The sequence below is a fragment of the Lepidochelys kempii genome, chromosome 4 (genome assembly GCF_965140265.1).
Source record: "Lepidochelys kempii isolate rLepKem1 chromosome 4, rLepKem1.hap2, whole genome shotgun sequence".
NCBI lineage: Eukaryota > Metazoa > Chordata > Testudines > Cheloniidae > Lepidochelys > Lepidochelys kempii.
The window spans coordinates 19,980,513-19,997,455 of NC_133259.1; the positions used below are offsets into that span (position 1 = coordinate 19,980,513).

The 16,943-nt window shown below is 42.7% G+C and overlaps 1 protein-coding gene across 2 annotated transcripts in view; it reads right to left on the reverse strand.

Annotated features, from left to right (window-relative positions):
• Positions 1-16,943, reverse strand: part of FAM13A (family with sequence similarity 13 member A) — a 183,977-nt gene that overhangs the window by 36,894 nt on the left and 130,140 nt on the right. For both annotated transcript variants that reach the window (XM_073340684.1, XM_073340682.1), the window contains exons 9-13: positions 11,057-11,101; positions 8,588-8,767; positions 5,164-5,350; positions 1,561-1,637; positions 444-486 (exon numbers count right to left, since the gene is read on the reverse strand). In XM_073340684.1, coding sequence (XP_073196785.1) covers positions 444-486; positions 1,561-1,637; positions 5,164-5,350; positions 8,588-8,767; positions 11,057-11,101 — 532 coding nt within the window. The remainder of the gene's footprint in view (positions 1-443; positions 487-1,560; positions 1,638-5,163; positions 5,351-8,587; positions 8,768-11,056; positions 11,102-16,943) is intronic.

A 16,943-nucleotide genomic window follows, 5' to 3' on the forward strand; every position in this document is an offset into this window, starting at 1 on the left:
TTTGCATCAGACAGTGTCATGAAAATTTATCCACCAAGATTAGGAAGCCACAATGGGAAGTCATATAGAAAAGACCAAAATTATTTCAGAAAAAAACAGGAGAGACAAAGTTAATCTCAGTACATGGTGAACTAATCAGTCACATGCCCTGCTCACCAGGATCTTTATGGAACTCAATGTCAAACTGCTGACTTCAGTGACTGTGTTTTTTTTTTATAAGTAGGGGTTACAGGGAAAGGAACAGATGTTTTAAAGACACCTCATTGTTCAACTATATCCAGGAGAAAAACAAAGCAAACTCCATTTTGGAGGTCAGGGCGCTGCCTCACAGTTACAACATTTCGTTCGAAGCATTTACCGTCCTGACCAGCTAGTTCTATAAAATTCAATGTTTTTGTTTGTTTTGCCCAGGACCAAATCTCAACAAATATGAAGATACCAACCTGCGAGTGCATGAAAAACACATCATCGTTTTCATTTTCTTTGCTATTTAAAAAAAAGAAAAGAAACAAAAATAAACCAGACTGTCTCATAGTGAAAGGAAACAGACTTTTGTACCCTCTTACTTTTTATACTTTGGCTATCATTGCCAATACCATCTCTTTTAAAAGGATTTGAGCGTACTTGCTATTGCTTGTAAATACAGTAAATATGCGATACTCAGTGAGTGTCACAGCACTTTAAGCTGTTATCCCATCCATTTTGCTTCCTCGTAGAAGCTATCTGTGGAAAATATAACAGAATTAAATTCTGCTGCCCTTAATCCAAACAAATTCACATCTCCCAACAAACCCTACACTCACAAATGCAGTGATGGAGTAAAATTCTCCTCACTCAAGCAAAGTTGAGTGATTGGGCTCGGGGGGTGGGGGAGGAAAATGAAGTGCAGGAAAGGGGGTTGGGACCCCCAAACTTGGGGCCAGGGAGCTGTGCTGAAGTGCATCAGCTGCCCTTCTGCAACAGTTGTCTTGGGGTGTGTGCTGGGGTTTACAGTACCCATGAGAAAACAGATCCTGGGGCCTATCTCCCTACTCTCCATGCTATTCTATGTGGCACAGGTGCCAAGCCCCTTTCTGGTATACAAGAGAGGGCCGAGGCTTTCCTGCAGAGCCAATCTCCTCTCTATACCAGTCCAATGTGCGGCTAATGTGGTGATGAAGCCCCTCTGCAGCAAACTGAAAGTCACCCCCATGGGCTCCTGAGGGTTTGTCTATACAGCAGATGGGAGCATGCTTCCCAGCGCAGGGAGACAGAAACATGCTAGCCCTGCTCGAGCTAGTACACTAAAAGTAGCAGCGTAGCCATGGTAACAGGGGTGGTTCCGGCTAGTGCCCGAGTACACACCCACCCATCACCCCTACATACACATAGGGTGGCTAGCCCAAGCTGCTGCCCACTACCCACGCTACAGCGTGATTTTCAGCAAGCTAGCTTGAGCAGAACTAGCAAGTGTCTGTCTGCTTGCCCTAGGAAGCATGCTCTCAGCTGCAGTGTGGATGGAAGAAACAATCACATCATACAGAACCACTTGGAGAGCAAAACGTAAGCTATAAAAGTCACCTTTCATCAGACAAAACCTCCATGTCATCAGGTCCTGCTCTGGCTGTCGGCCTTGAGGAGCTAAAACTTTCCATACTCTGTAACACAGCAAATGTTAAAATAATAAATTAGGTAAAAAGAACAACAACGCTGGAGGCTATTACAACACTGTATCCAAACCAAGTATTACATAGAACAGGGGAACAGCAGCCATAGGTCTATCTTTCATACAATTACAATTTAAAAAAGCATGCTTTATTATCAATTTCCTGCAATAGAAACAACAGTGTAGCACTTAAACAAGTACCTGTCACCAGAAACCCTTAAAGTGTTTCACAAAGAACAGTTGGCACGGGCCAAGGGATGTGCTAGCCACTGCTTCCCGCAGGTCCCATTGGCCGGGAACGGCAAACCGTGGCCAGTGGGAGCTGCGGGGCTCCGTGCCTGTGGACACTCCAGATAAACAAACCGGAACGGCCCACCAGCGGCTTTACCCTGACGGGCCAGGTGCCAAAGGTTGCTGACCCCTGTTATAGGCAATGCAATTTGATGGCCCTTCATTTGAGAGACGTTAGAGAAGTGGTCACCAACGGGTCGATCACAATCGATGGTTCGATCCTAAAGGATGTCCCAGTCGTTCCCAAGCTCTGGCAGTGCAGCGTGGCTGCTGCTAAGGCAGACTCCCTATCCCAGCCCCACGCCGCTCCAGGAAGCGGCCAGAGGTCTCCCTCTGCGAGCAGCTCCTGCCTGCAAGCATCGCCCCCGCAGCTCCCAATGACCGGGAGAGCTGCGAGGGTGGTGATTGCAGAGAGGGACAGCATGCAAAGCCACGTGCCCCTGCCCTCCCTCAGGGGCCGCAGCAGCGTGTTGGCCCCTTCCAGGAGGGCTGTGGGGCCAGGGTAGGCAGGGAGCCTGCCTGAGCCTCGCTGTGCTCGCTGCCGACCGGGAGCTGCCAGAGGTAAGTGCTGCCCTCCTTCTGCACCCCAAGACGCAACCCTGAGCCCCCTCCCAGAGCCAGCACCCTGAATCCCCTCCTGCACCCCAAACCCCAGCCCTGAGCCCCCTCCTGGAGCCAGCAACCCATACCCCCTTCTGCATGCCGAACCCCCTCCTGCACCCAAACTCCCTCCAAGAGCTTGCACCCCAACCTCCTGGCCCAGGCTCAGCCCTGAGTCCCCTCCCACACTGCGAACCCCTTGGCCCCCAGCCCAGAGCCCGCACCCCCTCCCGAACCCCAACCCCCTACCCCAGCCTGGTGAAAGCGAGTGAGGGTTGGGGAGAGCAAGCGACAGAGGGAGCGGGGGATGGGGTGAGTGGGGCGTTTGGGGAAGAGGCAGGGTAGATCCTGGGTTGCCCTTAGATTCAAAAAGTTATCTTGGGCATAAAAAGGTTGGAGACCACTGGGTTAGAGCCTCGCCCACCCCTCAACCCCAAGGTATTCAGTCAAGTAGATATTTTGACAGTCTTTTCTTCTTAAAGACCACAATCTGGGCCAGATTCTCATTTAGACTTCACTCTGGCTGAGTGAAGGGGCCTGAATGGGAACATCAGTGTAATGTCCTCCCACTTTCAGGCCTCTTTACACTGCAGGAGTGGTATTAATGGGCCTTAGTGTAAAAGCAAATCAGGCTCTCAGTGGTACTTCAGTGGAAGTTGCACATGTGTATCCAGAGCCAGAACATGGCCCCACATCTGCAGAAACTAATTTGCTTCACATTTATTTAAAAGAAAGAGAGAAGTATTTCCCATGTGTGTGGACTGTCACTGTACCATCCATTAATGCAGTAATGGGAAGCAGAAGAAGAATCCCCCACCAAAGAAAATGATAAGTCTTCCCCATTAGAGAGAGGGAAGGGAGGCAACTGCATATACTGTCCCACAGGGACGCTACTGCACGGTCAGTGCTTGCCGCCAGAGAGCATTTAGCTCGACTCTGGCCAGTTACTTCAGAATTGTAAGTACCTTGTGCAAGAGGATCTTTTTTGGATGGGGAGGCTCCTTGCATGTCTTCACCTCCTGGACACCCACAAAAGAGCCTTGCACTTACACTCTTGGCCCAAACGCTGAAATCTGTCTCGTGTGGCAGCTCTAAGGAGAGAGTGTCTCAAAGGGTGCAGACATTAAATGTCTATTATATGCGATCGGATACTGTTGCTTCATGTTAAATCTAATACACAGAGCCTATGATTTCTCAGTTTCTTTCCTTCATTTTATCAATGCCATTTCTATCTAATACACAAAAGAACCCAACTCATTCCCTCTTCGGTATCTGTGTACATTTTAGTCTGATAAATAAACCACGGCTGTGTAATCTAAAACAAGTGTGCCAGAACACGATGTACTTTTTCAAAACAAAACATATCACATTTAACGGGCACTCACCTATAGGAGACTTTGGAACTCAACCAACAACAACCAGAGAAAATATTCCACAGCTGGTAAAGCCTACTCTTTTCTCAGGGTATTGTAATGCTACCAGCGGTGCTAAGAGTTTGTGATGTGCCAAGTATCATGCAGCATTGCATGCCTGTCTTCATCAATGGCCCACGCTGAAATATGCTGTAAGTTCTAAACTGCTAACACAACATTTAGTGCCTGTGTTGGCTATACGGGGAAGGAGATGTTGCATCAGCGATTTTTGCAGTTTGTCACGGTGGGCAAACTGTCTTCTACTGGGAAGGTCAAACAGGGATCACAACATTCTGTGATTCAAAACAAAAAGGCTGCACAATGTAAACCCATGTCTTCTACAGGCTGTGCACATTCCACTGTGCTCGCGACATTGCAAATGCGCCAGATATGTTTGCAGTCAAAAGGTGTGATGTATCTAGATTGATCACCTTTCATCCTAAAGACTCCGAAGCATTTTGTATACAGCACCTCTGAAATGCAGCTGCTGCTGAGAGGAAGGGCAACCACCAAATTCACCCACTGATAATGCCCTGGCACTCACTCACTACAAACACCACACCGATAAGCTACATTGTGACGGAAAACTATCGGACAGAATTAAAAAAAAAAAAAAGCCCCACACAAGCTGATGGTCCAACCTGTGAGGTGCTGAACAGGCTCAATCCTACTAAAATCTTGCAGGCTTGGGGACAAATTTCACTTCCTTACTCTATTTTTGAAACCATATTGTTTTGCTCTATTAAAAACAAAAATAGCTATGTGTAGACTAAGAGGGTCAGTGTCTGAATTTGGCCCTTCTGTAACCACAATGCACTTGTTAAAAGTAAAGGTGTACTTGTGGCACCTTAGAGACTAACCAATTTATTTGAGCATAAGCTTTCGTGCATCCATCTGATGAAGTGAGCTGTAGCTCACGAAAGCTTATGCTCAAATAAATTGGTTAGTCTCTAAGGTGCCACAAGTACTCCTTCTCTTTTTGCGGATACAGACTAACACGGCTGCTACTCTGAAACTTGTTAAAAGTGTAAGGCCTGATTCTCCATGGCCCTAACCAGCCATTTACATCTGTGCAAAGTGCAAGTGATTACATCTGTATAAATGGCTACACAAGGTACAAGGCAGTGGGGAAGCGGGATGCTTGATTGTGAGTGGGATGCTCTTTCCCAACATGATACTGATGCTCTCTGTACTTTGTATGGCATGTTTGCTTACCACAGGGCTATCCTGGTTATCGTTAAGCTCAGAAAGTTTGGTGCTGGATTTCTGCCGTTTTGGTTTATTCCTTTCTCCAATATACCCGGAGTTGTTTTCTTGTAATTTTTCTACTTCCTGAGGAGTCAGAATACAATCTTCAAGGCTTCCGAATCCAGAAGGAATGTTTTCTTTGTTGATGACCTCTCTGAGGAAGGCAAATTACATTGCAACAAGCTGTTTTTTAAAAACACAATCCTATTGCATTTATGCTATTGGCAGAGAAATGCATTATGCTGACTGGTGCAGTTCTGGAATTGTCTCTTAAACCCCATCTGCGTTTAACCTATTGCAAGAAACACAACAAAGGTTGTGACATCCGAAATCCCAACAAGGAGTTAAAAACAGGTGCACTACATCGCATGAGAAAACATGGTCATCAGCACTGGGGAAACGATCCAACTCCCACCAAAGTCAGTGGAAAGAATGGATCAGCCCCTGGCTGTACTAGTTATTTTTAAAAGGTTATGCCAGTTAACTTTCCCAGAGACAAAATGTTTGGGTTTTTTTTTTTTTTTTTTTTTTTTAGCAACTAACAACTTGTAATAATTTCCGGTATAATTGAAAGCAGAATTTGGGCATGTCTCCCAAACCTACTGTAACTCATCTCTTTACCCAAGTTTGCAGGGTAAGAACACACGAGGGATTTCCACTGCACCACCACCCCCTGCCTCTTTTGGGAAGGGTGAGGGAGTGATAAATAACAGAGAACAGGATGGGGACGAAAATGCCTCATCAAGAATAACTGGACTGCTGTGAGAGAGGGCTGTGTGATTTGTTGTGTTGCACGGAAATGTGTTTGCTTGCTTAAATGCTTCTTATTGGACACTGGGATAAATTCCTGTTTTGTCTAGTCAGATCTGTGTGTTTTCCAGACATGTCATCTATGCTCATCTTTGCCTCCTTGTTTAGGAGGGTGAAGATCTTCTGCTAGCTCCCTTTCCCTGCAGTTGTTCTTCTGCAGTGCCACTCCTCTGCCCTCCTTAATAGGTGTTTTTCTATTACGTGCAATAATAGAGACACTTTCAAAAATACAGGCATCACTGTATCTTCTATTTGTATATCGATATGTATCTCCTTCCTCCCAACCTCTATGCTCCCTCAGGCTAAAAGCACATCTATCATGCCAGAGATGGAAGGCTGGAATGGTGGGTAACAGTTGTAAGCATCCACAGCAGTTTTGTACAGCGAGGTACAAAGCTCAAGTTCTGCTTTCAGTAACATCAGGGAAGTTGCTCTGGTGTGGCACTGGTGTAAATGAGAGAGGAGAATCTGACACTGAGGTGTTTGGCTAGTCCTCATGAGGGCAAAAGTATTCATAGTTTTAAAAAATGCTCTAGTTATTTTCTAGGTCACAAGTCATTTCTATGTTTTGTCCCTGGAAAAGGTAGATGACAGAGAATTATAAATCTCTGGATAAGGCTTACCAGACCCATTTAACTTTGTGCAATTATTATTTTTAAACCACTGAGATGTCATTCATTACATTTAGACGGTAGGTCATGTGGTGTGCAAAATGTAAGCCCATCCATATATTTATGGCATAAATACTATCCCAGTTGTGTGCTGCCACTGTGTTGTGTGGCACCATGGATCTTCTTTAGATCTGTGTCCAGACAGAAAAGAGATAAAGCCAGCCAAAATCAAAAAGGTCTCAAATGAAATTTTCAATTTTCACAATTTACCATGACAGATTGCAGGACATTTTATCCCTATGAAACCAGAGAAATGACCTGATTTGTCGGTGCCATTTAGGACTTTTGATTTGCTTTAAATTAATGTCTGGGGCTTTGGGATAAATACAGGACTGAAGAGTTAGCAGCTAAATGGGCTACAAAGCACGAACAGCAAATATACAATGCGATGCGGAGGCTGTGCAGAAAAAACTGCCTTGCAATATATGCTGCCAAACACGTACACTAGCCCGCTTCTGACCTACTTACCTGAAAAGTCAGTTAGAAATGCTTTTACTGCAGGAACATTTCTCTGCTATGTTAACATCCCATAGTTACCGAAAGTCGTGGTGTATTCTCCATCCCTGACAATTTTTAAATCAAGACTGGATGTTTTTCGAGAAGATATGCCCTTAGAATTATTTTGTGGAAGTTCTATGGCCTGTGTTATACACAGTGGTGATCACAATGGTCCCTTCTGGCTTTGGAATCTATGAATCTATATTCCTGGATGTCAAGTAGCATGGATTATAATTTTTGAGCCCGGGTGCCTAAAGTTAGGCCCCCGGAAATAAAAGTGGCTTGATTTTAAAAAATGCTAAGGCCTGTAGCTCCAGTAAGATTTGTGGGTATTCAGCAGCTCTGAAAATAAGGTAATTTTTATAAAGGCACCTATAATATGTATTTAAGAGCCTAACTTTAAGCCCTCAATTATGCAAACACTTATGCACATGATTAACGTTAATATGGCTACTCATACGCTTAATGTTAAACAGACGCGTAAATGTTTGCAAGATCAGGGTCTGAGTTTAAACATGTTGGCCGTCGTATACAGTTGTACTGCCCTACAAAAAATAGCAATATATCAAATTCCCCTCACACACCCATACTACACATTCTTGGGATGAAGTCTTCTATATATGTATTTTGAAACAGCTTAGACTGGGCAAACATCTTGACCATTTAAAAATACTTTTTATTTTCTAAAAGTGGGGAAAGGTCACATTTTTTCCTTTCAGTAAAAAAAAATCCTTAGATCCGTGCGTGAACACAACCTCTATTCAGAATGCGATGGTGACACATCTGTATTATATGCTGTATGTCATCAGGAGGAATACTATGTATGACTAATCCTTGAGAGGCATTTAAAAAAAGCTGTCTCAAAATACTGTTTATCTGTCTTATAACCACTGAGATAAAAATGGTCGATTTTTGATTAATAAAAGGGGCACGTTCTTCTCCCAAATGCACACACAGAGCACTACAAAATTTGAACAGAAGCTGTCTTTCTACATGTGAAACTAGAATTTGGTCCCAATTTTGTAGCTGTTTCGTTATACAAAAGCATTTGAAAGGGTTATTTTTTGTCCAGTATTAAGTTACAAATGCCAAAACTGATTTTTTCCAGGAGTATTACTGTTTCCAGATACATACAATTAAAACAAAAACCAAACACTACTTTTAGGCTGACACCCGTCAGCCCATTCCGCTGTGAAACGACCACAAACCAAGGCCCTGGTTCTGCAGCTCACAGCTCCAAGTAAGCCAATGGAGCTCATCCACAGGTGCAGCAGTCAGTCTGTACGCGGTCAACTGCGGAACGGGGGCCAAGGCTTGCAATAACGGAGCCACTGTCTTGCCTATTTAATGGGTGTGATTATGATGCTATCAATGAAATATCATTTTTAAAGGAGAAGAAATCGTGAACATACACGTCTCTGTTTCGTCGGCCTTCATCCTGCTCTTTGTGATGCCGCCTCCTCTGCCTGGTGGATACATTTGAAGAGGCTGATGATGTTCCTGATTCGGAGTCCTCTGAACTCTGCCCACCTGAGCCATGAGCATCAAAGAGATGCTGTTCCACTGCTGAGCGGATCGTCTTCTCTAAGTATCTGTCAAGATGAAAAATAAGGTCAATTAAACTTACAAACTTACCAGAAAACCTCTCCCTTTTTAGAAGTCACAATTTTTTAATAACTGCAGTAGTGTCAAAAACATGCTAAGGATGGCAGACGCATGGCAAGACATCAGCTAAATTGTTCAGATGTGGTTGACTAAAATGGGGCACGTTAAGCAGTGACCCAAATTTTCAAAAGTGCTGAGCATTCTCAGCTCCCATTAGCGTCAACGGCCATTATGGCCACTCAATACTTCTGTAGAGGAGTCCATTTTTACTTAGGTGCCTAACTGGAGCCCCCCCGAATTAACAGACCCCGACATGAAGAACTTTAGTTTGAAATGAGAATTTAAGATTCAAGTGATTAGACAACCCATACCAAGATAACAGGGTCTACAGCTTTTTACTGTGTGTTTTTAAATTCACTCCCAGTTCTGGGGAGGGAGGGGGAAAACTGGGGGGTGGTGGTGGTGGAAAGAGGGATACAACATGGGCAAAACACCTCATGCTGGGTGACCCATGACAAGCAAACCCAGGGTAGGGGGGTTGCTTTAGGTTTGGATGGCTGGTGCATGCATGATGCAAATATGTGCAAACGGGCCTGCGTCATCCCTTCTCTCACCGGCTCTTCATGTGCTGACCCACACCCCTAGCGGGTGGAGTGGTGTGTACGGGTGAGGAACAACACTTCTCACAGCTCCCTGGTGCACCGGCAGAATGCTCCTGCGGCACCTCCGCTTCCGATGGTGCAGCGCACTTCCCTCACTGCACCTGACCAGCATTGTTGGCCTGGATGATGTGAGGCTGGGGCTATAGTCATGCCTCCTCTTTAACTTGCCCCCATCCTTCTGGGGTGACTGACTCCCAGACGAGCTAGGAGGGAGCAGTCCCTTGTGACAGAATGCACAGACTGCAACTGTGATTGGCCCCTGTGAAAGGCCTGCCAGAAGGAAAGGCTCTTTGAAGTAAGGACCTTAAGTGACATGAATGTGTGTGCAGCAAGTTCTTTAATAAGTGTATGTTAAGGGCATGCTACTGAAAGTGTGGACAGACAGGTTATCAGGGTGAATGCTATTCATAGTTACACTCATCATATATCTCCACCAGGTGAAACAAAATTATATAAGAAATAGTAGCACCTGTGAGAATGATGAGTGATTACCTTCTCACAAGTACGACCACACAGTAGGGCAACTCATCATAAACTTTACTCAACTATATATATATATATTGCCCAATTCTGATCCCATGCTGTTTTAACACTGCTGCAACTTACTGATTTTGATGGAATGACTCCTGTTTGATTCTGGTGTGAGATTGGAATAAGAACTACTGTGAGCAGCAGAGCTTTTATTCACTTCAGTATAGTGATGGAGTCACTGTAGTGACACTAGAGTCAAGGTTGTGAGACTGTTTCCGTTGTAAACCTAACTGAACCCTCGCATTCTCACTTTGTGGAAAAAATGTTCCTTTTTTCTTGAAATTTCTTCTGCTTATTTTTGGGACAGAGGAGGGTTTGGAGGTAAAGACTGAGATAAATCAGACAAACATTTCCGATACATGACAGTTTGAAAAAAAAGGAATTTCTCTCGCACTTCCCCCGATATTTTGAAGTATCTTATGTTCTCTGGAACATCATGGCTCACAAAAGACTTGATTAGAAACTCCAGATTTGTTTCATTCATTCATGTTCAATAACATTTAGCGCACTAAAATGTTCTATGTTAAAATGATTTCTTGAGAGAATCTGATGGTTAATTTTGAAAGCGTTAGCTATGAATGTGAACCTCTACATGGGCCAAGAGGCCACTGAAGAGTTTATAAACTTGTTGCTAACTATTATGTTAGCTGAGTTTGTAAACCCTCAGAAAAATCAAACAAATCAAAAAAATTAGCAATATCATAAAAGTGTATTTTAACTTTGCTAAATGTGTATGTGTGTGTGTGTATATATAACATATGGGCAAGAATAAATTCATATGCCAAAATTTGGGACCTGAATGTCAGGCAGGTAAGGAGTCTCTTTATAGCACAGTGAGGTTGTGCTTCTTGAAATCTCCGTGGTTACATAACCATAACATCCCACGGGTGTGGGGAAAAAAGCAAGGAACTATGACACCCAGGCACTTATTTGAGAGGAAGTGGTTTATGATCACTATACACAATGCACTTTTCTTTGGACAGTACTAGGCTATTACAGAAAAATAAGAGAATAACATTTTTAAAAGCTTAAGTAGACAACAAATGACAGCAACAAAACTTAAAAATAAACAGAGACACTTACTCTCCAGTAGCAGGAATGTTACTGCTCACTTGGGATACATGGGCACTGTGGAAAGGGAAGAAAGATCTAATTACCAAAGTACTGTCGTGGAACACCTGAAGGAGAACGTTGGCTTTTCTTCTCTCATTGCCTTTTCTTAGACACTAAACCATCTACTAAATTAATTAAAGGTATGATTCATCAGCAGGAATTCATCTCCTAGAATTACATATGCACATGACAAGCTTAGAATCATAGAATATCAGGGTTGGAAGGGACCTCAGGAGGTCATCTAGTCCAACCCCCTGCTCAAAGCAGGACTAATCCCCATTTTTGCCCCAGATCCGTAAATGGCCCTCTCAAGGACTGAACTCACAACCCTGGGTTTAGCAGGCCAACGCTCAAACCACTGAGCTATCTGACCCCTCAACAGAATTTTGACTCACACTATTAGAATGTACATTTATACAAGGCTAGTACACTCAGAATTGGATTGCTTGTCATTTACTACCAAGAGACTACAGTCAAAAGGAAGGTATTTTAGGTATAGCACCTTATGATTCTTCTCTTGAATATTCTGCAGCTGTAGATCACACTTAGTTTAATCAAATGAGCTCTGTTCTTTTGAGTCAAGATTTCAAAACGTACACGCTATAAAGTGACTCAACATTTAACAGGTTTTAAACTACTCATCAGGAAAAAGGTAAAACATATTTCCTCTTCCCAGATTCCCCTGCCCCAACTCCCTGTTTTTCATGTTCTTAGCTCCCCGCCACCATTTGTTTTTAAGTATATTTTCTCGCCTTTCTGTTTGCCTCTAAGTCTGACTCCAGGCTCAGGAAGAGGTAAAATAACAGAATTCTAGTTGTCACCACTCACTGTTCAAAGCACTTTCAAGTAAGGTGACGTGCCATCCCACATGGCCATTACTGCTCTGCAATCTAACTGCAGGGTCAGATTAGATTAGGCCAAAGAAATTCCCTCCCCTTTCCATGTACCATCAGATTGCTCCCCAACTCAACTTTGACTCAACTTTGAAGATAAGAGGGCACATGAGATTTCACTCCTGTTCATCCCGCCTACAATATTAATTAAACCAAATAAGTTAGCTTAAACACTGCATTTGGCTTTATCCTCTTATCAGCAACAGAATCAGTAGCAGGGTTGGCTGGTGTACTCAGAAGTAAAACGACCCTATGCTAGATTACAAGAGGGACTTGTGAAAGTCTTACTCAAGAATTCTAGGTTTACTGTGCCGCACTAATAGAAATTTAGTGTTTTTAATCTATACATGCAAGGTGCATCCTTTCAGAAACTTTAATTGCTGATGATTCAACAATTGCTCTATTACTTTAAACCAATCACAGTTTCTAAGGTTTCTTCTATCCTTTCTCTTTAATATTTCTCCCACCAAACTACTGTAGCTTCCCTGCAGAGACCTGATGCCAGCCAAAAGGCTGGAGCACTCGCTCTCCTCAGAAGGCAAGCACATTGTCACGTCACTGGTAGCAAGTGGTAGGGAGAGGAGCTTGAACTGGTGGGAGGAGGTAAAATAAAAGTGTCACAAAAATCAGTTTAGTAAAGTCACACAACAGCACACGTCTCTACAGGTCTAGAGGACAGAACTACTGCAAGTCCACATGTTGTAGATAAGCCAGAAGGCTTTTAGTTCCTGCAAGGGATTGAGTGCATCCCCACTAACCAGCTTGGTGTGTGTAAATTAGTGCAGTGCACCCACACACGCCACTCCCTTCAACATTGGCTTCACCTGTGCACTCTTCACCTCTGCACTGTTCACCCAGACACGGTTCCTCAAAGGATTCACATAGCATGAAAGCACATGTGTATTTGGCAGTCGATTCCATGTATATACATGGATGTTATACCATTAGAATACACATACAGTTGTATATTTCAGATTAATACACTTATCATTTGTATCATCTTATTGTATTTAATATTATCCTTACACACACACACACACACACACACACACACACACACACACACACACACACAAGAGACAGATATAGAGGAAGACTCTCCTCAATACACATGTAGGTGATATCTAGCTGATTAACTTAATTTATCCCATGGCTATACTACTGATCATACATATTTGACCATTTCACCTGCTGTCTACCCACCCACTACAGTCTCTTCCCCATGACCCCTCAGCAACTTCAAAGAGTTGAAATTTTAAATATTTTTCTTGGAAGGTTTGAATAAATCCCACAGAGAATGGGTTGCTTGGCAGAAGGCAGATGAAGTGGCCAAAGTTGCATAATAAATGTAATTTCTCACAAATGTATCACTGCCACAAGTGTGGTTGTACTTTCTCATATCAATATTTGATATGTATTATATAGAAATAATAGAAATCTAACACACACATATTCACTTGCCCTTTATCTCATCTCTCTTCGCTTCTCCATCCCCAATAAGCTTTCTGTTAAAAAGACATGGGGTCTAAAAAAGGAGAGGACGCTTAAGAGGAGATTAAACTCGGAAAATAGCATTTTCCTTCACTTTATACCATATAATTCCAGCAAAATTACTGTTGTGGAAAAAAAGGAAACTCCTGTTTCATGACTGTAGTGTTGAGCTCTTCATTCCATTTGTTTACTAGTGATATTTCACACTTTGGGCAGAATTTTGAAGGTTTATGGGGGAATGATTATTATTCCCTAAAACTATTTTTTGCCTTTTATCATGTAATTTCATTTAAACTTGGGGAGAAAGGATTATTAGAGCATGCAGTTTCTTCTTCTAGGCAAAAAGTAAATAAAAAATCAAATGCAAGACAGTGTATAAAATTCCAAACATTTTCATAACCTTCACATATATTGAGTAGTGATTTTAACCCATAACAAACCTGACTTCATCAACACTGATTCAGTTTCAAGTCCATTGAACCTTCTATTTTCTGATGACACATATACATATGGCAACTATTTAGGGGTAGCTGTTAAAATATCTACTAAGGGACTGTAGGTTCTATCTGAGAGCTAGACAATACTGATTTTAAAATTACTTCATGGACATAGAGAGCATGAAGTAAATACACACACACACACACACACCCCCCATCACCACCACCACCACCTGGTGAAGAGAAAGTACTTCAAAAAAAATTTAAGCTTCATTAGCCCTTTTAAATTTTAGAAACTACCTCTTTATGTAGTAAGCATGGCCATATAAAAGAAATAGGATTTAACTTTTTCTTGGTCCTGTGATATGTTAATGCTCTTTACTGGGCCTGTCTCTCAATAATAGTGGGATTTTGAAGGAGAAGTTTTCAGATACACTAAATTTCTTATAATTCCACAGTAATTGGCCTTCCATGCTATTTAATTTTGAAGCTTAATTAAAATGCACTGCTAAATGGGTTTATTTACTCTATTCTGTAACATTAGCCAGGAAGTTAGGCCATTTTTTAAAAAATCTCTTGACGGAGTCAACAGAATTATGAAATAGCTTTAGAATGTTAGGCACAAACGTATTTCTGACTATGTTAATTTCCAGTAAATACATGGAGATATTTAATGAGAAATTCTCAAAAAGCTAAGAGCAAAGAAACACTTCTGGTAACAATTTCCTAGGGGTTTGCTGAACTTCTTGGGTGGCTGAAGTCACTTGGTCCTCAGCTTCATGCTTCACAAGGCACCCAAAGGCATGCTATGAATGCCCCAAACACATTACTTGTCATGTCTTACTGCGTAATTAATTGCCTCTAAATAGCAGCTTTGTTCATCAATCAGTGAAACAATGTGAACTCATGTCCTGCTTGGTGAATAATTTTCTCCGTCTGCGTTTGACTCATTGATATATACAGTCAATTATTTTCATTACATTATAATGTACTTCTACTGCTCCACCCCAAGCCCCACTGACATTAGTTGGAGAGTTATCCAGTTCTGGGATTTCATGCTCCCTCAGAACTAGCCTAGGCCACTAATTCCTGACAAAAGTCTTGTTTTAAACACCAACCCCTCACTGACCTGCTCCCACAACCCCCTCACACTTCTTCCCCCGGGGGGGGAGGGGTCTGAATCACCAGAGAGCCCCAGTGTTAGCTTACACCTGGCTCCCTAGACTTGCAAATACAACCTAAGTCTCATGGACACCTCAGCTCTGTCAGGGCCACATCCTCCAGGTCCTTCTCCATCTCGGACAACAGATGCTAAATTTTTCGAGTACTACTCCATTAATACAGGACAAGCCAGTTAATATCCAGCTACATAAAGGCCAAAACATTCAAACCTGGGTGCCTAAAGGTAGGCCTCCAAATTCATATTTAGGCACCTAGTTATGGGCATCTGAATTTTACAGGTACTGAGCAACCCCAGCTCTCATTGTTATTAACTCCAATGAAAGGAGGGTCGGGGGGAGAGGGGTTATATACTGTTCCATTTAGGCCCATTAGGCAAGTGGACTGATTTATTTCTGTTACAGTTCAACAGACCAGTTTTTATCAGAATTAGCTCCAGTCTCACCTAATATTACAAAGCTGGGCACGTTCATTGTAAGGGGCTTGATCTTCCTTGTACACAAGGGCAAAACAGAAGTAACTTCACTGAAATTAATGGAGTTCCAGTGGTGTCAAACTGACGTAAGAGGAGAATCTGACCCAAAGGATCTGTTAGCAAAGAGTAAGCCTTCATCACTTGCTCAATCATTTCTGCCTCTGTTCTCCTTGTTTATTTATGCTATTTTAAAATATTGCAAATAAACTTCTGACACGAATAAACTGAAAGCTGGAAATTACAATCAGTGTAGCATGGACTTAGGCAAACTGAACACAGCAATGTTACGGAGAGGCATGCATCTCAAGGTAACTAGTTACTGGTTGGATATCTTTGGAAATTAATCTTAAAAGATCTTGAGTATGATTTCACATGTAAGTCATCAAGGTAAAAATATAGGGTTAGATTCTCATCTCTGCTCTGGCACCTTTACAAGAGGTAAAAGAGCTGGAGTGGTGTAAATGGGCCCTAAAAACCCTGTTTCTGTCTTGAGGAGGATTCCCCTCCAATGTAAGCACTGCGGAAGACAGCCATAAGGTTGTCCTCTGAGAACCCCATTACAAGACCAGGAGTAGCGGAGCTGCTGGGAAAGGGGGATGGAGACAGGAGCGGGGGGTGCTGGGCTGGGCTGCAGCACACAACACTGTGGAGATTCTGGGCAGGGCTGTGGCCCTTGGGGTAGCCCAAGGAAGCAGCCATAAAACTTAGACAGGCCCTGAGGGCTGTCTAAATTATGCCAGAGTCCTCTCCAGCTCCCAGGGAAGGTCAAGACTTGGGAGATTTCGAAGGTAGCTTAAGCCACCTTCGCCATACCCCACTTGGTCTACAAATTCTGTGTTTGTGTCTCTTAGAGAAAGTCTACACTGAAAAAAAAAAAGATGTGTTCTTAACTCAGGTTAACTAACTTGGGTTAAAATAGCAGTGAAGATCCAGCAACTTCACTTTTAACGCATGATCATGAGGGTGCCCTGCCTTCTAGGTTTTAACTCACACCGTTAACCTGAATTTAAAGCCAAGTCTCCCTCCCTTCACTGCTATTTTAACACCAGTTAAGAACACAATTTCTTCTGCAGTGTAGGCATAGTCCAGAATTTCACGTATAGTTCTTTGTTACAATAAAGCTACCAAAAATGTGCAAATGAGGGTGATTTCATTTTGCACTCGATCCCACACATTTGTCATGGCTCCCACAGAGGTCAGAACTAGAAAAGTTTGGGTACCACAACTCTTTACCTTTTTAATTAATCTTAGTCTTTTAATCTAAACTGAATATACCCTGTCATGATTTTGAATTAAACTTCCCAATATCTGCACCTTGTGCAGAGTGTATCATTTACCTATTATTGCACTTGCCATATGAGTTACTCAGGAACTGAAAACCT